Source organism: Podarcis liolepis, assembly GCF_965112155.1.
Source record: "Podarcis liolepis genome assembly, chromosome: 16".
Lineage (NCBI taxonomy): Eukaryota > Metazoa > Chordata > Lepidosauria > Squamata > Lacertidae > Podarcis > Podarcis liolepis.
Genome location: NC_139567.1, coordinates 24,975,150 through 25,002,043, shown reverse-complemented (window position 1 = coordinate 25,002,043; position 26,894 = coordinate 24,975,150). Strand labels below are relative to the sequence as shown.

The window sequence follows — 26,894 nt, the reverse complement described above, 5'->3', positions numbered from 1 at the left end:
TTGAACTAGAATACAAAAAAGGGAGGTGCGAGGAGGTCGATGAAACAAGTAAATGAAAGGTAAAGATATGGAATATTGGATGTGTGTTTTAGTGTTATTGTTTCTTTTTTCTGTATTGTTGTATTGTTTTCTATGTCTTTCTTTTTATGTATTGTAATATATGTCCTGTTAAATTTTTGGTTTTTTTTTTCTTTTTTCTGTAATTTTTAAACCTTTAATAAATATCATTTTAAAAAAAACGAGAACCCCTTAGTCATCAAATAATTATGAGGTTTCACAATTCTCCCTCCTCTGCACCCCCCCACATATATGTTTGGAGGTTATATTGTCATATGAGAAGCTGGGCTTGCTCTGAGGTTTTCCCGAAACTATGGAATAGCCTTCCCTAGGAATGTCTGCTTGCCTCACCCATTTGATTTTTTTCTGAACAGGGCTTTGCAGTCCACCACCTGCTAGGAAGTGGATTGTGCCTCTACCTTTTTGCTTATCTGTAAAAGGAAAGAGGCAATGCTTTGGAAAGGTGCAGATGAACCAAAGCAGTAATCAAGGAAGCACAGAGGATGTGAGTCCATAGGAAGCTGTCTTATACAGGGTCAGACCACTGGAGCTATTTAGCTCAGCATTGTCTACACTGGCTAGTGGCAGCTTTCAGACAGGGATTCTTTGCCAGCCCTACTCAGAGATGCCGGGGAATTCAACTTGAGATGTTGTGCATGCAAAGCAAATATTCTACCACTGAGCTATGGTTCTTCACCAAAATCTGAGTAATTGGGAGCCTGAATCCTGCTAGGCCCTGACAAATATTGAGGCTGAAGCCATATATGTGTCTAGACTCATCATTTGCAGGTGAGAAACTTGCACCAACCTACAAGAAAGGATGCTCTTTTTCTTCCCCCTCAACCCATCTAAAGAGATAGCCAAAATAAAATTTAAAAAATAAAAAAAGAATTAAAGAGCAGATTTTAGCAACAGGTTCACTGGAGCATGAAATTAAAAGGAAAAAATGATCTTCTCTTCCTGGGAACCATCTATGACTCAGACATGGCATTTGCCACAGAGATCATCCAAGAAATATGAGCACAAATATGACACAGAGAAGCACATCACCTCCCTCCAATTATCCATTAGCCACTCTGCTGGCTGTAGGCTCAAGCATTTTGACTCCTAGAGCAAACAGATGGGACACTTGAAAAGTCCACACAATGAAATCATTGAAAAGAGAGGCAAAGAGAAGTTGGGGAAACAGCACTCAACCCAAAACACAGGGTGATGGATTGGCATTTTTTCATTCAAAGGTGGCAGAACAGTATTTTCTTTTATCTCAGGTCAAACTTTCAAGAAAACATGCTTCCAGATGAGGTCGCTGAGATAGCACTAACAGGTGATATCTGTTGTTTTCTAAAGAAACTTATCAGATTTCCCCCAGAAATAGTAAATAAGGATTAGATGGGTGGGGATACATACTGCCATTTTAATGCCAACAACACTATGCAGATGTTGCAAAACAAAAAAGAAAAGAAAAACCCTTGAATTCATCAGGAACCCTGATTCTAAAATAAATAAGATAAAATCATTCCTCCCTGTTTATCTATCCCCAGCACTGGATCAATTATGCATTACCTAGGAGACTTTATGAACCTGATGGTACCACCAGACCCTGGCTAGTTGGCTCTTTTCAGTGAAACATCAGTATCTGGGAATTTTACTTGTCCTCCAGTATGGATCTAAAACTGGATATCTTCTTCATACACACAAAGGCCAGACTTTCTAAACATGGAGATCAGCCTCCATTGCACTTCTGCTTTCTCTACATACCCTTCATTCCCAGCATGCCTTCTCCTAATCCATTCTTTTCCTATTCTGGAGACACTATCAGCTGTGTTCTATCTCAGAAGCCAGCCATGAGCCAACCCTTCTCCTCAGCGGACTCTATTCGATTCTCCTCCTCGCCACCAACATTCAGACATCCTGTCCTGTTTGGTTGTAACCTCTCGTTAGGATTTTGTTCAACATTTCTCTTCCTACCCTTTCAATTGCAATGGTCAAGAGAGAACTGCATTCCTTATTACAGATATTTCCATCTTCCTGGATACCACCACCACCTGCTCCACGGGCGTCTTACCCATAGAGGCTAGTGGCGCAGGGTGCCAAGTTCTGAAGGGTGCCAGGGAAGAGGCGGAGGCTGGATGTGGCACCTCCCAGCATCAGCTCACCGTCCTTGCCCACCTCCGCCATGCCGCGCCGAAGCAGCGCCGCGCCCGGAGCCTCCGCCTGCCATGGCCACTACAGCAAAAAGTGGCCAGCTGAACCAGGAGCCGCCACGTCCAGCCTCTTCCTCTTCCCCACCAGAGGAGCTGCCCTCCAGTCGCTGCCCACCTCCTACAGCCCCGCAAAGCTGGGAGCGTCGCCGGCAGTGCCACCCCCCCCCCCTAAAAAAGGTCAGCAACTCTGGAAAACGGGGGGGGGGGGGCGCGGAGGGATCTTTGCACCACGGCGCCAGATATGCTTAAGACAGCCCTGATCTGCTCAAAAGACATGTCCACAAAAGCAGATCTGCTATTTTCAGAGCCATCGGATTTGGGGTGGTTCCCAAACTGCTATAGTTCCAAGGTTTAAAAAGCACAGGCAAGATTATTTCACAACTACTGCAATTCAGTCACCACTTAAAGACAGTGCTCCAGTGGTTGAGAAAGGGGAGGGGGATCCTTATTAAAACCCACAAGGTCCCCTTCCTGACTCCTTATCATTCCCCCCCCCCCAAAAAAAAAAACCTGTAAAAAAATGCACCTTTAAGGGACTGCCATGAAATGTATTTTGAGCACTGTAATTTGAGCACTGATTTACTTTACTTTTATTTTATTTTATTTTATTTTATTTTATTTTATTGCAAGCCACACTATTACACATTGTTATCTGACTAATGTGTATGTAAAGGGTTAATTGCAAGAGCTTCAGAACTCTGTGATGTCATGTGCTCTGTGGCAGTTATGGCAGTTGGTACCTTTATGGCAGTTAGTTGAACAGTCTTAACAGTTAGACCAGCAGGTATGCTGTGTTGTGCTGCTGTCTGCCTCAGAGTCAGAGTTCGTCTGTAACAATTTAATCTATGTAAGATGTTTTAGCAACCTATGTATCACCTACCTGCATTGCTTTACACTAAGTAAAAGCTATTTGCTCTTTAAACTTTAAAAGACCCAGGACTGTCTTCCACAAAGCTCTGCTAAATGGGAACTAGAGTCTAATTCCCACAATTCTGAACCACCATTGCACTGAAGGCGACAAGGCTACAGCACTGCTGGTTTAACAGTGCAACTGTTCATGCTGACTGTTTTTTTTTTCTCCCCACAGCTCAGTGAGAACTATTTGCAAATGGTTGCTTCCTCAGGACCGTTATCCGCAATAGCAAATATAACATTTTTCACTCCAGGAGAAGAAAAACCACAAACATCCATGGCACCCCCTGTTTGATGCCTTGGCCATGCCCATGAACGCTTCCAATCCATTCCCATACCTACCGATGACGGTCAGATGAGTGCTAGCTGTTATGCTTGTGACTATGTTGGTAGCGACACATTCCCACTCTCCGTGGTCATCCTTACTGAGAGATCGGAACTGGAGGCTGCCACTTGGAAGGGTGTTGTGCTTGCTTCTACTGGGCTTCCCTACCTTGGTCAAACAACAGAGAAAGCACAGGGGAAAGGAAGGAGAAATAAAGAGAGAGAAAACACAACTCAGAGGCATGTCGCAAAGGCAGCAGAGTGAGGCGACACGATGCCAATGCTGCTAGCACAAACTGGGAGAGGGGTGCGATTCCGGGCCCCTCCTGCAGACACTTGGAGGCATCTTTGGCAAAATCATTGGCCAGAGAGGTCAGCTCCCAAAAGGCGGTATGAGCAGGTAAGGCAGGTGTGGAGAAAGGAGCACAAAGAGGTACAAGGCAGAGCTGGAGAACCAGCAGAGATGAGGGAGCAGGCAAGGACAGAGCAAGGAATGGGCATGAGGGTGCTTCTGCTGCACAGATAAAGTGGGGTTTGGGCAGGGGACCCCCTTCACAGTGGACAGTTCCTTACTTGAAGGGTTGCCTGGCTCAAGTCCAGTTTAAATGAGAAAGAATCGTAAGAAAGAAGAGCAGGAACAACCCTGAAGTTACACATTCTCAATTAGCAGCTGGTCAGCAGGCTGAGCAGAGACACAGGTAATCAACCCATAGTCTGCTTCCTCTACAGTGAGATGTACAAATTTAGAAATAATTAAAACAGAAATCCAGTACATCTATGAAGTAGCACATGTAAATCTGCATCTACCACTCTTCTTTGAGGGTGGGTTGATGCATTAATTTTTCTTAGCCACTGTTATAGGAATTCTATGTTCATAAACTTACAAGGCAAACACATGCATAAGTATATAAACTACGTGTCTGAAATAGTACAGGAGAGCAATCCTGAAACCATTTTGACTCTCTCAAATTGACCTCAAATGTTTCTCTGCAAGGAGGAAGGAAATGGGAAAGCCTCCACCTTGTTTTTGGCTAACAAATCCTGTCTGAATGGTGTATCTGTGTATGAATAGGGTGAGCCTGTGACCCGGATTCAGGAACTGAGTATTTATCATCACAAAAGAATGGCCAGGATGCCCAGATGAAAGCAATCAGTGACCATTAGGTATCTTGGCAGACAGGTTTTCTGCTGTAGACCACCCCTTCAGTAATGTATGTATGATGTTTTGGGGGGTGGTCTTGAGCTACAGGGGAGGCAATTTTCAAATGTCTATATAAGAGCTTGCACACCATTGTTCTAGGTTCCTCTCCTCCCTCCCTGCGTGGGGTGAGTGTGGGACCCTGTTGCAACAGTTTAATAAAGATCATGCTTACTAGCTGCTTTGCTTCTCAATATACTCTGGTTGGCCTCTGTTATTTTCTCCTACCATTAGAGAATCTACTTAAGGACTCTATATGGGCTCTTAGATACCCCGTAAGGGAAAGGGAGTAATATTTTTCTTCTAACAGTCACCTTAAGGGACACCTGCTCCTGACAACTGGTAGTGATGGCCGTGATAGCTGGAAAAAAGTACCCAAATGTTCCTGCTCTACTACCCCACTGGCAAAGCACCCACTTGAGTACAGCAGGCTTCTCCCTGCAGATGTTCACCCTCCAAAGGATGCAGGTCAGTGGGGTCAGGCAACAAAAAGATGAAGTGTTCCGTGTGACCTGAATGCCTGCATAATTCTGCAGCAACTGAAGGCGGCCCACCTAACAGCTATGAACCTTACATAATTGTAATGTATGTTTTTTAAAAGACAGTAATATTTGGGAGGCAGAATAGATGAATTCTGGGATATGAAACACTGAGTGCATACATTTATCTGCACTATGACTTTAAACCACTTCTAGGCCAGTTTTAATGCCCATGGCCCCCAACCCAAGGAATCCTGGGAACTGCAGTTCTTCAGGAGTCCCTTCAAAAAATATCCCCCATGCCACAAAACTACAGTTACCAGGATTCTTTGTGGAATGGGTCAAAAGTCATGATAGCTGATCTGGTCACTGGTAGATAGATATTCTTTTGCATTCTGTACGTACTGTTATTTAGTTTAAAGCTTTAGGCCGCTAGAGGGAGCTACGACACCATGGATCTCACCTGCATTCACCCTATCAATATCTGGTTGCATGATGAGGCAATCACTCTGTTTCCCTTGGGTTTCAGGCAGTGCCGTTTCCCAAAGAACAGGTATGGGAACCACAGGACTACAAGCCCCACCATCCCTTGCCACCAGCTGTGCTTGGTGGGGTGATGGGAGCTGCAGTTCAGCAACACCCTAAGGGACAAAGGTTCCCCGCATCTGCACCAGAAGACGGCCATAGGGTGATGTTTAGGGTAGCACTTGGCCATGGGAATCACTTTAGCTGCAGCAATGGACAAAAGAGATCTCCCCCTCCTGACCTCTGACAGTGTATGTTGCTTCTGCTTGTCAAAAAGAAAGAAGATGCAATGCTATAAGGAGGTACAGACAGTCCAAGCAGCAATTAAGGCCACCCTGAGGACATGAGCAGCTGCCTTATACTGGGTCAGACCACTGGGTCCACCTAGCTCAGCAATGTCTACACCAGGCATAGGCAAACTCGCCCTCCAGATGTTTTGGGACTACAACTCCCATCATCCCTAGCTAACAGGACCAAAGTTCAGGGATGGTGGGAGTTGTAGTCCCAAAACATCTGGAGGGCAAAGTTTGCCTATGCCTGGTCTACACTGACTGGCAGCAGCTCTCCAGGTTTTCAGACTCTGTGTCTTTCCCAATACTAGTTGGAGATGCTGTGGGATTGAACTTGGGACCTTCTGCACGCAAAGCTGATCCTCTACCACTGAGCTACTCCCCTTCCCTGAAGTTCAGGGGCCCAAGTCCAGATGTGGAGCACAGCTAGGCAAGCAGCAGTAGGCTAGGACTCTTAAGAGAGTCAGAATGGGGAGAATGCAAAACAGAAGATCACAGAAAAATGGGAAAGCTGATATCACTTGGTGGCTTTGGCTTGGACCTTACCCCCTGCTGAATCTCTCACAGCAGACACAAAATGGGAGAAACCCCTTGTCCATTTGCTAAGAGTCAAAGCTTGAGGGAGGACACCCAGTGGAGCAGCAGCTGAACGAGATGTTTTGGAGTGGGAAAGCTCAGAGCTGCTACGCTACTTGTAAGAAATATGCCTTCGCTGGAGGTATTTAAGCAGAGGCAGGATTACTATTTCTTAGGGCTGCAAGATTCCTGCATCAAGCAAAGGGAGTGGGACTGGATTACCTCCCAAAGACCCTTTCAACACTAAAATTGCAATGCTCCTCATATGAAAGACTGCTGTAGTTAAGAGACAGCGTCCTCCTGACTGTACTCCAGCTAGGAACTGGAGAAAATTTTGAGTTTTGTTTACATTTTAAGGAGAAACTACCAAATTTGCACATCTCAAGCTGATGCACAAAACAAAAAGCGGCTATCCTACAAAATTCACACTTCCCCAAATTCTGCAATGCGGTTGCCCAACCAATCTGTCTAAAATGTAATATAAGGGAAAGTGGGAATAAACACACATATATTTCATTAAAATAATGAACAAGAATGCATTGTGTTTGGGGAAATTGCTTGCAAAAATCTGCACATTAGTAGAAACTGAGTACAAACAAAGGTGTATTAAGAGATATTTGTACTCAAATGCTGGCAAGATTTTCAGGAGGACACCCCCCCCCCCCCAAAAAAATGCAAATTGCTGGGGAAATGTTGAGAACTGGATTTAAGAGTAGAAAAACAGAGAGAAGCAAAACTAATAGGTTCCTTCATCTGTAGCTCCAGCAAATTATGGTTTGATCTGGCAGTATGTTGCAAAATATTAGCACAGAAACCCATGCACTGCACTGGGGCAACTGTAGCACTGGAGGGAGGGGTCCACAAGGGGGAGGGGGACCTGCAGTAGATACCGGCACAGAGGAGTGAGTGGAGGAAGTGAGCAAGTGAGAGCCAGTGTGGTGCAGTGGTTAGAGCATCAGACCTAGGAGACCAGGGTTCAAACTCCCACTTAGCCATGAAGTTCAGTGGGTGACCTTGGGCCAGTTGCTGCCTCTCAGCCTATCCTATCTCATGAGGTTGTTTTTGGTTTTTTTCTGGAAAAGTTTTCAATTAGCAATAACCTCATTGGCTACGATACTGCCACTGCGCAAAGCTATCTCATGAGGTTGTTGTGGGGACTAACTGAGGAGAGGGGAAACCTTGAGTTCCTTGCAGGAAAGGTGGGATATGAATGCAATAAAGAAATGAGTAAAACAGAGCGGCTCATTTTGCAATTGCTGCTGTTGCTGGCTGACGGTGGCTAAGGTTTCTGCAGCTTCTAAGGCTTCCTTGCTAGGAGCTGGGTCTCTCCCCCACCCACCTGCGGGACGGGGGCGGCAGTAGTACAGCCCGAAGCGAAGCAGCTGAACCTGCAGTTTTGCTCTTACCGGGACAGAGTGTGGCTTCTCTGTCTGCAATATTCATCAAAAGCCAAAGGCACTGCAGATTTTTCTGGCAGGCCGGGTACCTTTCTCCAGGCGATGGCAGGAAAGGGGTCTCCTGCAGCAGCACAGGGTATCAACAGCTCCCTCCCTGCCTCTTGTCTGTACTCCCAGCCTGGTAGCACCGTAAAATAGGGCGGGTCCTGCAGCCAGGGATGGAAGGCAAGGGGAGAGAAAGGCGGGGGGGGGGGGAATTAAAAAATCGAACAACTCTCATTGAACGCACAGCCGAAACCTGCATTAAAAAAAAATCTGCCATCCAATTACAGAACTTTTAGCCAGTTAATGAGTCTGCCAAAAGCCAGATGGTTAAACAGATTACATTGACATACATACAATCACTGACCCATGTAAATTCACGGATGAGGCGGGTGTGCAATACCTTCTCTGTGTTCGTTCTCCCTTCGCACACTCTCCCCCACCAACGCTTAGCTGCTCACAACGCTCATGCAAGCATGCAGCTTGCTCGACTTGGCTTGCACGATGCTCTCGTGCGCACACACTCACATTCACTGTCCATTTCATGGAGACAGTGTGTAAGAGCTGCCCAATGCTGGCAGATTGACAGGTCATCTTCTCTGCTGGATGCCTCCAACTGACAGCACCATCTCCTCCTCCTCGACATTTGCATGCTGACTTTTTCAGCTTCTTAGAAGGTGGATTGTTATAGTATGTCATATCACTGGGGTCCCCACAGGCATCCTGGTGCACTCAGATACCACAACCCCTTGGTAGCTGCCAGATCCTCATGCCCCTCCCCACTTTATTTTTTAAATTAAGAGTTCTTCCTCTTTTTTTCTTTTTTTTTGCATTTTGCAGTTGTTAGGTTGATTTTATTAAAGGAGGCTGTCTTTCTTTTGTTTGTTTGTTTTTAAAGAATTTTGCTCATTGGGCAGGGAGGGTCTAAGAATCACCAGATAATGGTTCCCCACCCCCATGAAATGGATACTTGTGGTGTCCGTGGCAGTTTTTTAGACTTCCAAGGGGGCCTCTGAGCTCAAAAGGGCTGGGCATCTGTTTTCTATCACATTAGCAACAGAATCAGACAGACACATTTCAATCGAATGAATCTACAATTCCTTTAAATCAAAGCCTGTGGTCTCTTCACTTTAGGTGAGCTGATCTGATTCGGGGCACCCAGAGAGGCTCTGTACTGTGCCCCCGCACACCACACCCAGCCAGGACAGCTTCACAACAGTCAAGTCTTGTCATCACAGCTGGCATTTTGTTGATGCGGATTGCATCCAAAGTTAGGCATGCTCAGTGCAATATGCATAGTTCACAAGCTTTTCAGAACAGCAATATATGAAGAGGTGAGATACTAGCTGCATCTGGCTCTTCCCAACTGTCCCTCAGAGTTATTGCATCAGGCTGCTGAGCTTGAGGGAGAAGCAGAGCAATTCAACTGCCTCTGTTGAGAGACCAGACACCTTTAGCCTTTCCTCAGATGTCACCTGGCAGCAGCCATTCCATCAGGCTATGTGGGCCATTTGCATTCAAGCTGATTGGTATAAGCACTTTAAGAACTGCTGCCTGACCTGGGGGGGGGGAGTTCTGCCCTCCTCCCTCCCTGTTCCTTTTTCCTTGTGTGCCATGCCTTTTAGAATAAAAGCCTAAGGGTATGCAATGCCACACTACTTCTCTTTTTTTGTGAGTACGCTGCTTTGTGAGCCTCTTCAGTTAAGGAGAAAGATACTAATGTTTAAAAAGTAAATAAATACCTTCAGTACGAGTCGGGCAGGGGGGGACTGGCCCATTGTACCCAGGGCATTATAAGGCACGCAGGTGTATGTGCCAAGAGCTTCTTCCGTTGCCTCTTCTATTCGAATTGAGCCATCTTCCATCAGACTCCAGCCAGAAAACTGCACAGGCAAGAGAGAAGACTAGACACATTGCAGTTTTGAGTTTCATATGAGATATATGGCTGTTTTGTGTTTTTCTCTCCGCTTAAATTATCTGGTTGAATGTGTAGCCATATATTTAAGTGTAGATGCTGCATAGACTGGAACCGCAATGAACCCCTCCTCTTCAGCTGACAATTCAATACATACTTTGATGTAATGCTTTTCATTTGTCAGTAGATGTCTCTACAGTGCTTTTTGCACCACCTAGTGATTCAGGGTAGAACTACAATAAACTTAATAAAACTTGTAGTTGTAGGATTCTGTTTTAAAGACTTTTCCTTTAAGACAATAGAATTACTGTAGCTGCATTTTGAGGGGGAAGACCAATTCTTGGGGTGAGAGAGAGGAGCATTTTAACCCTGTCCAATTCTGCATTTTTTTTCTTCTAGGAGTTCTCCCCTGCCCTGACCCCCTGCAGACACATGGGTTTCACCTCTGCAAGTGAAATAATATGGGTATCTAAGGAAATTTCAAGTGGAGGCCTAAGGACTGTGTCATGGCCAGGAGCTGATTATGGGAGAGGGAGTTAGGAGCAAATCTGTCCTAGGTACCTAATTTGGATTAAAGAGTTCTAGGTCTAAGCACAACATGTTAAATACAGGAATGGGGGCCTAGTCTGTCCAGGTACCTGTTCTGATTCAGGTTTTTGGTTCCCAGGCCACACAGGCCTCCATCTCTATGCCCAGAAACCTATAATGCAGCAACAGGGTCAACGTTACAAGTGTTGGGAGCATGCAAAGTTCTCCTGGATGCAGAAGGCCTCAGAAGGCATCCTCGGTTCAAACTGAAGAATCCACTCCAAATTTCACAATCTTCTGGAATTCTGGCAGAGTGAAATCGCCCAAACTTTCCAGAATGGGAACAAGCAATTCAGCTTATCCTTAATTCAGAAACATCCTAGCAGCTGCCAGATCCTTAATGTCAGAGCTTAGAAAGTTCATTTTTTTAAAAGCAACTAATTCTAGTTCTAGGTGAACATGTCCAAAAAGAAATTAATTCTAGTTCATGTTGGTCCCTCTTTACAAAATGAACTATCTTGGCTCATGTTCCATTCAAGTTCATCCAAATGATCATTGGCAAAATACTTTTCAGTATTCACAATGTTACAAACAGCTGTGCTGAGGCCATACAGTGTACTTCAAACAACTAAAACAACAACATCAAAATATGGACACAGTGGGATGTGAATAGCTTAATTCATTCCTTCAAACAATTATCATATTTAAGCTTAAAGGCCCCCAAAGTCCAAAGTGTAAAAAAAGAAAACCCACATGTAAGAAGTTGAAGGTTTTAACTGGAAATTGTTCAAAGTTCCACCCTAAAACTTAATCTACATTCAATTCACTCAAAAGTTATGGGAGCAACTTTCAGGTGTCGTTCAGAGGTCTTTGAACTAATTCAGTGGACTTTTTTTTAATTCAAGCTACTTTATTCCAAGCACTGTATAGAAGAGAGAGAATGGATTACTGGAGTTAGAAACTAGTGAGCCCTGGTCCCCAGTTCTTTTTCTTTTTTCTTTTTCTAAGGGGAAGGGGGGAGCAGGAAGGAAGATTCAAAGCTGCAGCTGTAAAACATCAAGAATCACACCTAGCAAATTCTGAGGAAGAGGAGAAAAACAGGACAGCAGTTCTTTAGATTTTTTTTGGGGGGGGGATTCATAAACCAAAATCCCCTTGTCAACATTTTGGACTGAATTTGTAATCCCTTCGTTTCTGTCTGCTGGGAGACGGTCAGTTATCATAATTGGCCTACTTGGATGGCACAGATGTATTGCTTCGGGGAAACATGTTGACACAGAGCCCTGCTAATGAGATGTGGACAATTCCTCCTCCTGGCATCAGCTTGAATATAGCTCAGGTCAGTAGCGCTCAACAAAAACAAAGTACCCTAGGATCACCAATTATTCCCATCATCATGATGGCTGGGGTGCAAAATCATCCCATACCATCCTGAGTGCCGGCCTCGATTCCAGCATACAGCAACTTATTCCAGAGTAAGCTGACTGTAATTTCAAGGGAACATATGCTCGCTCGCCTCCATAGGCCAGTGAAGGTCCACATTCAGCCCCAGTGCCCACCTGACTTAAGGGAAGCCATTTGTATCAGATCAAGGCAGGAGCACCGCTAGGTACCCAGAGGGCTTTGGGTGCAGGCCCACGACACCTATGTGCATCCATGTATAGATCTTCCTTTGGGAAATTAAAGTGGTGGATAGAACATGGTCTCCCTGGCACTGCACTTTACAGCATGCATCACCCAGTAAGCAAGACTAAAAATGTATTTTTTTAGGTTTAGGTGTTTAAAAGCGGGGACTGGGAGAGGCAGGGCTCTGCAGAAAAGAACTGGGCTCAGGCTTCCTAACAATCTTCCTGGATGACCAAAGGATCATCTGGTGCACTGCTGCTTCTCCAGCTGTGGCCAAGCAGCTTGCAAACAAAGCAGGACTGAGGTATCCTTTGTTGCCTGCTCAAAAACATCTGAGATCTCATGCCTCTGAATAAAGCATCGTGCCAAACATTGGGTCCCTGGGAGTGTCATTTCTGGTGGTCAGGTCCTGAGAACAGGAGAAGTTAGTATCCATCCAAGCAGCCCAGTAGCAGCTGTGTTGTCCAAAACAAATCTGGGGCCTGGTTCTAGAGCACCAATCAAGGGTGGCAGGAGAGGCAGGAGCTTAGGGACTATCCTTGTACCAGAGAGAAGTTCCTTGGAATACAAAGCAAACACTAAGACTACGGCTGTAAAAAGGTCCTGGTGGACAGGGATTGGCTCACGGGAATCAGCTGACTCAGAATTGTAACAGGCTGGGACTGCAGCCAAGATGGCGCCTGAGCTACAGTGCTGGAGCCATGTGGGGAACACAGGAAGCTGCATTATACCAAGCCAGACCATAGGTGCAGTAGCAGGAGCCACCACAATGAGTCCTACCAGTTCAATGGGACTTTCCCCCTCTTCTCCTTTCCATGTGTGTCCCCCACCCCCATTGGCTCTGGAGGGGTCAGGGGAGCATGCAGTGGGAGTAAGCAGGCACACCATTCCATCAGGCAAGCAGAAATGCATACACTGATGGAACATTTGTGTTAGTGCAACACTGAATTCCTTCCCATTTAGATCAGGATTGCCTACACTGACTGGCAAAAGCTCTCCAGGAATTCAGGCACAGTTCACTCCCAGCCCTGCTTGGAGATGCCAGGGATTGAACCTGGGACCTTCTGCATGTATAAAGGTAAAGATAAAGGGACCCCTGACCATTAGGTCCAGTCGTGACCGACTCTGGGGTTGCGGCACTCATCTCGCTTTATTGGCCAAGGGAGCTGGCGAACAGCTTCCGGGTCATGTAGCCAGCATGACTAAGCCGCTTCTGGTGAACCAGAGCAGCACACAGAAACGCCGTTTACCTTCCTGCCGGAGTGGTACCTATTTATCTACTTGCACTTTGATGTGCTTTCGAACTGCTAGGTTGGCAGGAGCAGGGACCAAGGAACGGGAGCTCACCCCGTCGCAAGGATTCGAACCACGACCTTCTGATCGGCAAGTCCTAGGCTCTGTGGTTTAAACCACAGTGCCACCCGTGTCCCCTTCTGCATGTATAGCAGATGCTATATCACTAAGCAACAGACCTTCCCCAGAAAGACATGCAACCCTGGCACCATGCGATAATAAGTTATCAACATGTTATGAACATAATTTCTCATTGTATCTTGGTAGAAACAATCCATGACAAACATGTTTCTTCGCTCAGCTTGAAATCTAGATTGCTCATTAATACATATATATAAATACATTTCTACCTTGCTCATTACAGAAATCCATTCTGCTGAGGGGAACACCCTTACTTGGGGCAATATCTGCTCATCTGGAGCTCCGGGGGGCGGGGGGGCATTTGCCACACAGTGCGGCTGTGGCCAGACAGGGGAATATTGCCACCTTCCTGCATGGCTGAGGAGGGGGTGGGTGCCTGATGCCGCCCTCCCCCTGGCCAAGCCGGACCCTCTAAAAGAGTGTATATTTCCCACAAGCCAATCAGGGCATGGGCATGGGGGCTGTGCCCTGCCTGTCCCTGGGGTATTTAGGAGGGTGACCTGGAGCAGACCACCCTCTTGGTTGACCAACACATGATTTACCACCCACCCGGACAGTCGAGGCCTGCTCAGTGGGGGAGCAGGCAAGTTGGCGTAAGGACGTTGCTATGGTTAATTAGTCATCATATTTGGGGCCAAGGAGCAATTTTCTTCTACAAGCGAACTGGCCAGCTTGCAGACTTTCGCCCAGTGCTATTTTTCTAGAAAAGGAGGTGCAGGAACTCACCATGAACTCACCTGAGAGGTACTGGAACTGAGTTCTGGTTGAAAAAAAGCCCTGCTTTCACCTACCTCACAGCAACTGTAACAACTTTGATGTATAAAGCATTGGGCTGGATCCTTAGTCACACGAGTAACCCGTTAAAGGGGTCCAGAAAGGGTGACTCTGTCTGGGAATCTACAAGCAGACCGATGGGCCAAAACACCTCTCCCAATGGTGGGCCTATGTGAGATCGTGGCACCTGACCCATATCAGGAGTGATTCCCCAGCACTGGATCAACCCATTGGGTTCCTATCCTCCACATCTGCCACAGACATCATGTGTCTGTGGTGGCAAATAGTGGGCATGATATTTCTAAACACTGGGCATGATGAACACTCACTGATTTCAATGAGTGAGCTAAGGACATAACAAGTATCTTCCCCGTGGAAATCCACAGGGCTTCCAAGTGCTCAGCTTTGGCTGGATTGTACCCTTCCCTGATCATCAACACTATCATGCCTGAAGTTGAGAATCACATTAGTAGATGACTTCCCTGCACACACACTCCATTAGAAACAGTCAGAATATAATCTTTAAACTGTTAATATTTAAAGGAAACTCTAAATATTGAGTATTTTGTTTAAATATTTAAAAGAATGAAGTCCTTGATAGGATTTTTCAAACCAAGGTAATAGCAGGATGGAGTCTCATTAAAGAGGATCTTTTAAGCATCCCATATATAGTAATATCTGCCAGATGACCCGTTATACTTCCACCAGTGTTAGATTAATGATGCTCATCTCCCACAGTGACAAGAGGAATAAACTCCCTATGAGACCCTAGATGGAGAGATTGCTGTTGATTAGATTGAAGAATCCAAATTATTGTTCTCTTCTAAATGCCAAGAGACTTTCACATGGTGTGGGGAGGGGGGAAGACATGCAGCATCTTCGTATGCAACAAGGGTGTCCCAGCCTAAATTGGCAGAGATCACATGGAAGGGGGTAGGTCAGTGGGTCACTAATTGGCAAAAGGCATTCCTTACAGGAGAGGTATTCAACCAGTAGGTTGGGACACGCAGGTGGGGGCTCTCACAGGCTGGAGGGGAAGCTGGAAGAGCCTGAGAAAGGACCAGTCCTGACTTTTCAGCTTTTTCCAGCTGTTGCTGCCATGTTGGAATCCAGCTGAGGCCAAGCAAACCAAAGAAGAACTACATGCAGTGTTCGGGCTAGAACATGTTCTTCTGGTAAGACACCCATTTTTAATTTCCAAGAGTTCTGCAAAGTAGCAGGAGAAGGGCAAGTGTCTTTTTCAGTAAGAAATATATTTCTGACCAACTGTATGCCTCTTGCCCTAGCAGACAGATGAGGTTTAATGTTGTGCAACAAAGGAATCCAACACAATGGATGTGCTAGTGGAAATTCATTGCACAACAGATTGCACCATCTGTCATGCAACAAGGTTACTACCAACCTGTTTATGCATTTGCTTGTGCAACAACGGTGAATTTCTTCATCGGAACATGTATACAGCTAAGAGGCATTAACTTAGTGCTACACTGGATGCAGACCCATTGAATTCAACAAGGCATACTCATAGCTAAGCAAGTATAGGATAACAACCAAAACCTAGTTTCAACCAGGATAATTAAATCAGTGCGGTAGATCAAGACCAGATCTGGGGAGATTCAGCTTCAAATCTCCCACCAACATTACTGAAGGTTGGTCGCTATCTCAGCCTAGCCTACCTCATAGGGCTACTGTGGGAATAAAACAGGAAGGGAAAAATCTTGCATGCCACCCTGAGCTCCTTGAAGAAAAGTCCAGATATTAATGCAAGTAATAAACATCTGAAGTCCTAAAACAAACAAAATCATACACAACTAAGAGCTCCTTCTACCTTTTCAATGTGCAGAGGGCGTCCATCTTTGTTCCACTTGACCAGGGTAACCGGAGGTTCCGCCTCAACTGGGCAGCGAATGTATCCATGTATCCCCACAGGAACGTATATGACGGGTGGCATGTTGACCACACGGGCAGGATCTGGGATGGGATAAGTCAGAAGGGATGAAGAGCTTTAAAATATGAACCCTCCAGACAAGCATCAAGCTTGTACCTTTCTACTGTGGCCTAATAGAACAGAGGTCAGCAACGTTTTTAATAATGGAGTCCAAAACCCCACATACTAAATCAGTAACATTCATAAAACTCTGGCCTCCAGAGACCTTTATCCTTGTGCTCATTATCTCTGCCATTTCCATTAGAGCAACACTTAGCATTTACATGGACCCTTACGTCACCAAAAACGTTTTATCTCAATCTATCTGTGCTAAGCTCTAGGAGCATGGAAGCATTTTTCAGTCAGGAGGGAGGGAAGGAGAAGGAGAGGGAGGGAGGGAGGGAGGGAGGGAGGGAGGGAGAGAGAGAGAGAGAGAGAGAGAGAAATATAGGCACACACACACCCTCCATCTTCACACACACACACACACACACACACACACACACGATCAGCGTTAAAATCCTTTGCCATCTTACTCAAGAAGTAAAATAAACCTTTCCCAGTCAACATTTAGCAGGTGCAACTCACACCTTTCCCAAAGTTGTTTGCATAAAATTTGAGGAAGGATAGTTATACTATAATTAAAAATGGGGTAAGGGATAACAAGGTTACCCACTTTGGTACATCCCACTGGGAGTTAGATGGAGTGGAATTTGAGGTGTACTTGAAGGTCCCTGTTCAAATACAATGAACCCTGTAACCATAGAATCATAGAGTTGGCTCAAACCACTAACCATCATCTGGTTAACAGCCAGATGCATTGACCCATTGCGCCAGGTGAGAGAGAGGGAGAGAGAGAGGGAGAGAGAGAGGGAGAGAGAGAGAGAGAGAGAGAGAGAGAGAGAGAGAGAGAGGGAAGGAAGGAAGGAAGGAAGGAAGGAAGGAAGGAAGGAAGGAAGGAAGGAAGGAAGGATTTTGATCAATTTCTCCATGTTATTCTTATTTTATTTTTATAGCTGGGAAGGTGGGTTGTACATCATCAAGCTGCCACCTAAAATAAAATAAAAATCAAGGCTACAGTAAGGTGGGAGCTCCCACTCAGGAGAATGAAGAAGAATTCTGGGTAAAGCAGAAGAGAGATTCAGTGAGCACATATTCAACAGCACAATTCTAAACATGCCTAGGTTTTGCAGAATTTGAAAGGGGCTACTTCCAGGTAAGTGAGTATATGATTGAAGTCCAGCTTTTCATAAGCGGCATTATACTTCCCCTTCCTCTCATCCTGCCTGCATCTCTTCCCCCCCCCCAAATCTACTCCTGGAGGTTGGGGGACATTCTGGGGCAGATTTGGGAGGCATGCAAGGGGGCTGCAAGGGGAAGAAAGGAAGTCTCATTGTACAAGGAAGCTTCCCCTCACATGACATTGGATATTGCTCCTTGTTTCATCCCTTTTCCCCCCGTTATTAAAAAGATACCATATCTATACCACAGCCTTAAACTGCTTAAAAACAGTCATTCTCTCTCCACAGGGAACTCTGGGTATTATAATCCTGGGTGGAATCTCAGCAACCAGTGGGGGTGGGGGGAAGAAAAACATATATTTATCTATATGAAAACTACCACATTCAGAGAACTCTCAGTTGAGCACAATAATAAGAGAGGAATCAATTTTCAGTTTCCTTATTTAAAAAAAAACATTTCCTTTTTAGTTCTAGCTGTTGTTGTTAACTCAAGAGGTTGCACTGCTTCTTTGGATAAAGAAGTTACCTGTAATAGACAGAACATGCAGTGAACCAACAGAGAAGGGTTTTTAAAAAAATCAAATACTAGATATTACTTTTAAAAAAAAATTAAGGGAACGAAGGCAACCTAAAGTAATTTGCTGGGAGTTCTCTGCTCTGGCAGGGACACTCTGATCGGCTGGAGGAGTATAATTGGAAGGGAACAGGAGTCAGTATTAAAACCTTTAGTTGCATCGCTAAGGAAAGGAGGCTATTTTGGAACACATGTGGGGGGAACATAAAAGACAACAAGGATGGGGGAAATACCTGACAAATAGTTATGAACATCAGAAGCTTACTGTGAGGGAGGCTGCTGGTATACTGTCTGCACTGACTAGCAAAGACACACTCTCTCTCTTTCTCGGTGGTGGATACAGGGGTGTGGGCTTATTGGAGAGAATGGCAGAGCTGAAACATGAGTTGCAGCATGATTTGGGACCAGTGGCATAGGATTCAATTTTTAAGTGCAGGAGCTTATCATGACAGCTTTCGTAGCCAACAAGAGTTCAAAAATGCAGACACCACTGACAATCCATGCACATGTACACCTTAAATAGCAGGTGTATATAGCACAATACCCATTTTGTTAGGATCAGTTGACATCCTTAGGCTAGTGAGTTGGCAAAGGGTTGTGAAGTGATTGTTAGTGTGTTGGAATTTGGCTGGGGAGACCTGGGTCCACAACATTGGTCAACTATGCAGCATGACTGTAATCCTGGAAGCAAGAGCCATTTGACTCAGTGATACTTAGTTCTGACTTCATAAATTCAAGTTGTAAAACATACTGAGCTTTAACAACAGATCTGAAATGCAACAGTTCTTCTAATCAGAGATGAAAACAATCTTGCAAGGAGGTGTCATGAAGCAGGAACCCCATCAAAGAAAAAGAGAGAAGTGCCCAGCCTCTGCTTCACTATTTTCCTTCATTCCTCTGGTGCTAATCTGCCACAGACCATAGCAAAACTTGAACGCTCGATACCACCTCATTAACTTGCCTGAGCAAGGAGGGCCTGTCAGCTACCCATGTGGTCCAGCACATGACACTATCACTCCTGCTCTGGAAAGAAAGAAAAAATCCCAGAGCAGTGTTTTCCCTCTGCCCTTGTTTGTACTCCTCAAAATCACTGGGGGGCAGAGATGGGGGTCAGAGACAAATGCATAGCACAGTCAGTTCTAAGTCAGGACCTAAATCAAGAAATCTGTCTAGTGCAGAGCTGGAACAAGGGGGTAAGGCAGAATGGACAGGAAAAGCAAGTTTGCAGAGACCAGACCAGACAGGTAAAGACAAAAACTGACTGAAGGGAATACTTGAAGTAAGGCTGGAGGAGCACACAGGCAAGGCCAAGGCCTGTCTGTTGCCTAGGCAACAACTCAGGCCTCACCTGGAGGTATTTATAGCCAGACCAAGCCAGAAGGAACCAATAAGCTGACATAGGGTGGAGCCACACCAGAGCCCAGGAGGGCAACAATGTTCTTCCTTCTACAACAGTGACTGGGTTCCTCTCAAGGGGCTCCAGGACACTGCCATGAGGTTCTTGGTTCAAAAACTGGTTGATTGCAACATCGTGCCTGGATCCTGAACCATAGTCCTCCAAATCTCATCCTCCACATCTTCCTGTGTCTGCTCCCTTGCACTACATAACCTTGTCCAATTAGCAGTATTACAGAACAGAGACTATAACCTCCTTTTGCATTCTCCGCTTTCTGGTCCACTGACTATTTGGGAATTCCAGATTCATTTGTTTTTCTCCTCCCCTTCCCTTGGGTGATGGGGGTGGGGAGCAAAAAAAAAGGCAACGGGTAATTCCTAGCGTCAAACCAAGAGTGATTGAATGACGCCACCATTGTCAGGGATTTTGGATCCCCCTGCTTCTGTGATTGATGGGAACAAGTCAAAAGGAGGAGGGAGGGCATTAATCCTTATTATTCTGGCTTTAGAGGGTTTTGTGTTCGTTTCTTTTCGCTTTCCAAATTTGATAGCCTGCCAGGGACAAAATTAAAAAAAGAAAAAACCCACACAACAGAGGTATTAAAGATTAAAAACCAAATGATTAAAATCCATAAAAGAGCCTTGCATATTCCCATGCAGCAGTGTTCCAGCGGCACTCAGCACATGAATTGTGAACGGGAGTAAGATTCTCCAGAAGGAGAGGGATTTTTCAATCAGAGGTTTTGTCTGATCACACTGCACAGCACACACACAAACACACCACTCCCCCAGCCCATCACACTTTGCAAACAGCTGACAACCACCAAGGACTGAAACGTTTATCAAGGTCATCTGATGCCGTCTGTGGCATCGTAACCCAGATTCATATCCAGGGCGTAATGAGGAACTTGATTTGTATACACACAGTTTAGTGCCATGTCTTAGGAAATGTAATCAACATAGGCTCAAGGGATTGGTAACGGGACACTGAGCTTTTTCACTTCTAGGTCACTGGACAGCATCCAACTTGGTTGATTAATGACTGGCCAAAAGCCGTTGCCATCTGACAGCTACTTGGGGAACACCGAACGAGACAGCTTTCCCTCCCAGACAAGAACTGGAGCAAAAGTGACCCGGAAAACCGGAACCTAAAAGTGATGCTCCTTTCCTCCTAGGTACATAGCATGTTGCAGATGCATATGAAGCGCCAAAGTCCAAACAGTGAATCCAGAACCAGGAAGAGGTTTTAATTCTGGGCAAAGATGTAACCATAGTTAGGAGATGTGGAACATGCTGCAGGCGTAGTCACTTTCTCCTCCTCACTTTTCTGGCATTAATCCCTCTGCTGCCTGTGGTTTACTTTTTAAGCAATGGTGTAGTGTTGCGCCAAGGTTAACGCAGACCATGGTTAGAAGTAACCAGTGTTACACCCTGGTTTCAAGGAAACTGTGGCTAGCACTAACTTAACTGCAAATGCAACACTATTTTATTTTCTTTAACAACAGTTATATACCACTTAACTGTAAAAATGATGATGGGTGTTATAGTCCAAACTATCTGGGAGGGCACTAGCTTGGGCAAGTGGTCATATGTGGTCAAAGTGCACAGCAATGACCCATGAGCCAACATCTGGGTCGCTTCAAGGAGCTGCAGGCAGTGCCTGCTGAATACTGCTGGTTGTTACTATATGCCTTGGGCTTTCACCTTGGAGGCAAAAGCCTGCCCTTTCCCAAGCTGCTTGCTGGTCTATTGATCCCCAACTTCCTTCTCAGAGGCAGTGGCATGCCAAGTGTGCCAGGGCATCTGCACAACTACTGTGTCCCTTCCAGCTCAGCCTTGTGGTTAACATCCAACTCACACGGCTAGGTCTGGGAGCTGCAGGACAGCTCTCACCAGCCACCTTGAGATAAAACAAATGTAACAGAGATGAAACCATTCTGATGCACTTGAGTTTGCAAGGATCGGTGTGGTATCTCACCTATAGCTTGCTAAACTGCACTGTGAAGCACATCTCCCCTCTTTCCACCCCAGGTGAGTTTAACAGAGAGGGGACAGGTGCTCACTGAATCACAGCCTGAAGGGCACTCCCACCACCCCATTAAACCCCAATGCACGGCCAGTCTGCCTGGGCCAGCCTGCTGCTCCTCACACTGCAGTTGGCATGGCTGCCATAACCTGCAGCAGGACAACATTTTACGTGTGTGTGTGAGAGAGAGTGAGTGAGTGAGTGAGGGGTTAAACTGTGTCCTGTTTGGGGGGTGGAGGGCTGCAGGAAGCAATGCTGGCCAAGCACCTAGCAGATTGCATGCACTGGTTTAAAAACAAAGAATTAAATAAAAGCTGATGGGTGTGCATCCTGCCTAGGCAAGGAGTGGCAGCTTAACCCTCCCCGGGGACATCTAATACTCGTATGATACTCTAACTCTGAAGCATCTGCTGCTTGGTACAATATGGCAGGGCTAGGTAGCATTGCATTAAACAAAGCAATTAACCCAGCAACCGCACTGATCAGCTTGTGCCTCGTCAGTCCCAGTAATTTAGGCACAATTTATTCTCCACTCTCTGGGCTGACGTTGTGCCAACACAGTCATCTCAGTGCCCGTAAAAAGTTACGGGGAGGCTGCACAGGGATGCCGCTGCCGACATTTCTCATGCCAGTAAGCATGTCATTGACTGTCCTCTTGTGTCTGGGAGCTCATCACCCAGGCAGCCTCCATTCACCCCAGACAAACGCACTCACACTGCACAGTCAGGTAGGCAGAGGCTGATGGCGAGCGCCCCAGGCTGTTGCTTGGAATGCAGGTGTATTTTCCAGCGTCTTCAGGCTTGACTCGGAAGATGATCAGCGTCCCATCAATCAGGATCCGAACCCTCAGCTTTAGGTCGCTGCAATGGAAAAGGAGCAAAAGAGAGGACAAGTGAGCAACGACAGGCTCAGGGAGAAAGGGGTATCCAGTGTGTAGCAGAAGGAACATAGCTCAGTATTAGAGCATGCGCCTTGCATGCAGAAGGTCCCAGGTTCAATCCCCGGGCATCACCAGGTAAGGCTGGGAAGATAACCATGTCTGAAAACCTGGAGAGCTGCTTCCAGCCAGTGTGGCGAGTACTGAGCTAGATGGGCCAAGGCTCTGACTCAATAAATGGCAGCTTCCTAGGCTCAATTATGAATGATTTAACACCACTGAATGTGAACTGCATGATGGGCAAGAGGCAGACATCTCCTGACTACACAGACTCCCGATATTGACAGGTTTGCAGAACAGCACAAAGGACTTAAGCACAAAACCAGAGTCATACTTGGGATCTCCCATGGCTTTTACAACAATTGAACAGCTAGTTTGGGCAGGGAGGCAAATTCAATCAGGATCACAGCATTGGGGAAGGGGGTTGATCCTTTCCATCAAACCTTACCATCAAACGTATGTGTCAAATGCACTTAATTAAAAATGAATAACTGTTAGTGGATGATTCCAAGGGCCTCCTGCTGGAGTGTGCAGTCCTTTGAAAAGAGAACTGAGGCTGCTTGCTCACCCTAGCTGCCCCATTCCCATCCACATCCTTCACCAAGACCAGACAAGAAAGAGACCCGAAAACAGAATCCAAACTCACTTCTTAAAGTAGACGTTCTCGTCTTCCCAGTGCCAAGTGTAGGTCAGGTTGCCTGGATATGCCTCAGCCTGGCAGGTGAACATTGCATCCTGGGAGATGTTAACCGTGATGTTCTCTGGAGGGGAAACGATGAAAGGGGGTCCTGTGGGAGAGCAGGAGACAAACAGTTACCTCAGCAGCCAAGAAAGGGAAGATGAGCTCATTGCTAAGAGCGGCTGACTTAACGGTGCAGGGAACGAGAGCAAGAAGAGCCACCGTGCCTAAAGAACACAAACTCTTGGCATTTCGCCCAGGTCACATTATCCAGCACAGCTCCAATCTGAATTCCTCCCTTGTAGAGTAAGAACCGTGTACTTTTGAGCTGGTGCATCTGGCCCTGAGACGACTTTGCCATAAGAACATAGGAAGCACCCCCATTGGATCAGGCCAAAGGACCCATCTGGTCCAGCTCGGGAACTGATCAATGTGAACTTCTCACTCTCAAAAGGTGCTTAAGGCAAACTACTCTTTCTCAGCCTCAACCCCTCAATCCCACCTCAATGGGTACTGGGGCATAGCTCAGGGCAGAGTCTTGCTTTGTATGCAGGAGGCCCCAGATTCAGTCTCAACCATCTCCAGGTAAGGACTGGGAGAGCTCTGTCTGATACTCTGCAGAGCCATTGCCAGTCACTGTGTGGAGATTCCAGGCCACGGGCCAATGTTGGCCAACCAGGGGATCCAATTTGGCCCACAAGGCTGTTTTCCCCAAATCACGCAGGATCGTCAATCAGCTGATATCACTCAGGTGATGGAAGGAAGCGGGGGTTCAGTTCTGTTTTGGTTGCACATGCAAGTCCCCAGCAGGGAAGAGCTGCTCGCAGCCAAAACAGGATTTGACCCATTGCTCTTCAACCAAAGCAAGCAGCCTCAGTTGCTGTTATTTGCAGACATTGGCTACTAGAGAGACTTTTCCCACCTACAGCCAATGTTTGCAAACTCCAATGTAGACTACTGGTCTTGAACTGGAGGGCTGGGACCCATTAGTGGGTCACAGCCTGATCCAAGATGAGTAACAAGAAGAGCATTGCCACCATGCAAATGTAGGGTGAAATATTAAGAAATTGGTCCCCAAATGCATGTTTGGGTTAAAAGTGGGACTGAGAAAAGTGAAGGCCCCTGTTGTGTGCAATAATGAGCTAGCTGGACCGTTAGCCTGGCTCAATATTGCAGCCATCTCCCAAATTCCCAAATCCAAATCTAGAATACTAGGATAATGTTGGCTTGCTACAGAGGTTTGTGGTCACGATTATCAAGATGTTATGAGTTGCTTTCAATTTTCCGAAGTGCTAGAAAAATGCTTATTACTATGATTATCTATAGCCCAATCTCAACATTTGGCAAAGGGCCATTTTTAAATTGAAAAGAATTATTACGTGGGTGTTAACAATGGCCACGTTTTCCCCTCAGAGCTAGATGGGAAATGAATGTTTATGTATCTATGTGTCAGTCACCACATGGCATAGATTCAGAATATACAGCATTTCTCAGTAAGGCTGCTGCAGAACCATCATGGGTGCTTGAAACACCCAGATCCTACAGAAAAGTAAAGAGGCTAGTCCTCATGGCTATCATGTTTCCTGTCCTCGAGACAGATGAAGGGAGCAGTTGCAAAGGGTTCTGGGGTTTGCGTGGAAGTTGGCCCCTAGGTCAGGCATTTTCCTCTTCTATATGTAATAAGGGGCATGCTTAAAAGGCTACAAAGAGGTTATCTGTCACTGGTATCTAGAAAATCGAATTCTGTGGGGATTCAAATAAGACAACTTTGTGTGTATATGCAAGTACATACAAATCATGGCCTGGGTGTGACTCTATTACACCATACATTTAAAGCACTTTAAACAGTCAGAATCCTGGGAGAGTGCTGGCCAGTGGTCAGTAATGATGGGAGTTGTAATCCAAAGTCGGGTAGGCAAAGGCTTGGCCTGTGAGGTTGCAAACACTGCTTTAAATCAGCATTATTTGCACAGAACATCATTTCTGCTCTTGCAAATTTTACATTCTCCTCTCCAGGAGCAAATGTTGGCTAGATTAAAATAGGTTTTTGCTTTGTTCATGAAGGAAAGTTGTGCATGCACCGTTAAAAACAAGAAACAAAAAATGGCTATTTTCTCTCCAAATAGATCTCTCCCTTCCCCACCCCCCATTTTTCATTTTAAGACTCTCCAGACTTTGGAGGGAGGGTGTGAATTAAAACAGTCTGCCTATAAACCAGGATGGCTGTTCAATCAGGATGGCAGGCCCATGCACAATTGTGTTCCAATTAAATGGATTTTTCTTTAATACTAATGGAATGCAGGGCCATTAGCTGCCATCATGACAGACGAATGCCACTTACACATTTGCGGTGTCTGAAAAGGCCTGGGAGTTCTTTTTTTAAAAGCTGGGGTAGCCAGCTGAGAAGGAGGTCAGGGCTCCTGCAGATTTAACAACTGCGCAGAAGAGGACAGTTTTGCAGGACATAGATCATTTCCTCTTCTTTAAAAGACAGAAACCTTTTGCTTCCAAGAAAAGAGGGTGGCGACAGCTGTCTGCCCTGCATTAATAACTTTGCAAGGGAGCCTTGGAGTGACTGTCACATAGCTGGGGGGTGTCACACACGTACCGCAAAGATGCCACAAATACAAATAATATACTTGGGGGGGGACCTACCTAACATATTTTGAAGAATCCCAAGGCTTGCAGAAGTTCAAGAGAATCTTAAAAAAAATATTCCAAGGTACCCCAAAAAAACAAGTGGAGGGGCATGCTCAGTAACTACTGAATGTTGTGTGTTAGTTGGAACACTCTCCACCACCCAGCCCAGTTTGAGCTCCTTGATATCCAGTAGTCAAGCAAGGCTGTTGGGGAGGAACCCTGATCAAGAGCACTCCTGAAGAGCTGCAGGCCAAAACTCAGTGGTAGAGCATCTCCTCTGAATGCATAAAGTCCCAGGTTCAATCCCCAGCTAGGGCTGAGAATGCCTCCTGTCTGAAACCCTGAACAGCAACTGTAAGTAGAGAGAGTGTTGAGCAAGATGAGCCAAGCCTCTGACTACATACAAGGAAGCTTCCTGTGTTCCTGGGAGGTGAGGACACGCCAGTGGCGTAGCGTGGGTTGTCAGCACCCGGGGCAAGGCAAGTAATTTGCGCCCCCTAACCCGTGGATTTGTGCCCCTTAACCCATGGATTTCCGCCCCCCTAACCCTAACCCCCAGATATTGCGCCCGGTGCGGCCGCCCCCCCCCCTGCACCCCCCACGCTACGCCACTGGGACACGCCGCAACATTTTGTTGCAGCATGATGCAGATCTTTGGGCACTCCAAAGCATACCCACAATGCAACTTATCACTGCTCCAAAATGTTACCCTCCAAATGGGGCAATGAGTCTTCAAAAGGGGCTGCACCTCAGTGGCTGAGCGTGTTCTTTGAAATCAGAACATTTAAATGGCTTGGAATGGCCACTTACGCACTTATGCCAGTCAAGAACAGACAGCGTGACACTGTGGCCTCATCCACTGGCCAGTGAACCCAGAATAGCCTGAGCCCTTCCAAGAAAATATGCCATCAGCAAGGGCAGGACAAGGGTTGCAGGTGGCCTCACATATTGACCTGGAGGACTGACAGCTGGGGGAACACAAAATGTCATCTCTCTTCCCCTAAGGGGACTCCCATCAGAACCCACTAGCTGTTCTCTGTATTGCTGCCAAAAGAAACCAGGGGAAGAGAAGTAGCCTGTGCTCTTCTGGATCTGTCTGCAGAATTATCTCTCCCTTCTTTATTTCTTTTGCTCTTTCTGTTCCCCCCCTGTTTTTAAAATGGTGATGCTGCAAACTCGAACCGCGAGCTGCCC

At 46.1% G+C, this 26,894-nt stretch overlaps 1 protein-coding gene and 2 long non-coding RNA genes across 8 annotated transcripts in view; 2 read left to right on the top strand and 1 right to left on the bottom strand.

The window, feature by feature from the left end:
* LOC310695342 overlaps positions 1–26,894 on the top strand; it is a 362,862-nt gene that overhangs the window by 3,703 nt on the left and 332,265 nt on the right. The gene's annotated exons all lie outside the window — the stretch shown is intronic.
* Positions 1–26,894, bottom strand: part of IGSF9B (immunoglobulin superfamily member 9B) — a 118,413-nt gene that overhangs the window by 32,156 nt on the left and 59,363 nt on the right. For all 6 annotated transcript variants that reach the window (XR_014519952.1, XM_083479165.1, XM_083479166.1 and 3 more), the window contains exons 6-11: positions 23,028–23,169; positions 22,159–22,304; positions 16,110–16,252; positions 9,747–9,887; positions 8,052–8,168; positions 3,516–3,666 (exon numbers count right to left, since the gene is read on the bottom strand). Coding sequence is in view for 5 of the 6 variants with exons in the window: in XM_083479165.1 (XP_083335291.1) it covers positions 3,516–3,666; positions 8,052–8,168; positions 9,747–9,887; positions 16,110–16,252; positions 22,159–22,304; positions 23,028–23,169 (840 nt within the window). In the remaining variant the exon portion in view is untranslated. The remainder of the gene's footprint in view (positions 1–3,515; positions 3,667–8,051; positions 8,169–9,746; positions 9,888–16,109; positions 16,253–22,158; positions 22,305–23,027; positions 23,170–26,894) is intronic.
* On the top strand, positions 3,744–7,226 carry LOC310695344. Its single transcript, XR_014520021.1, has 2 exons — positions 3,744–3,897; positions 6,923–7,226. It is a non-coding gene; the product is annotated as an uncharacterized lncRNA (long non-coding RNA).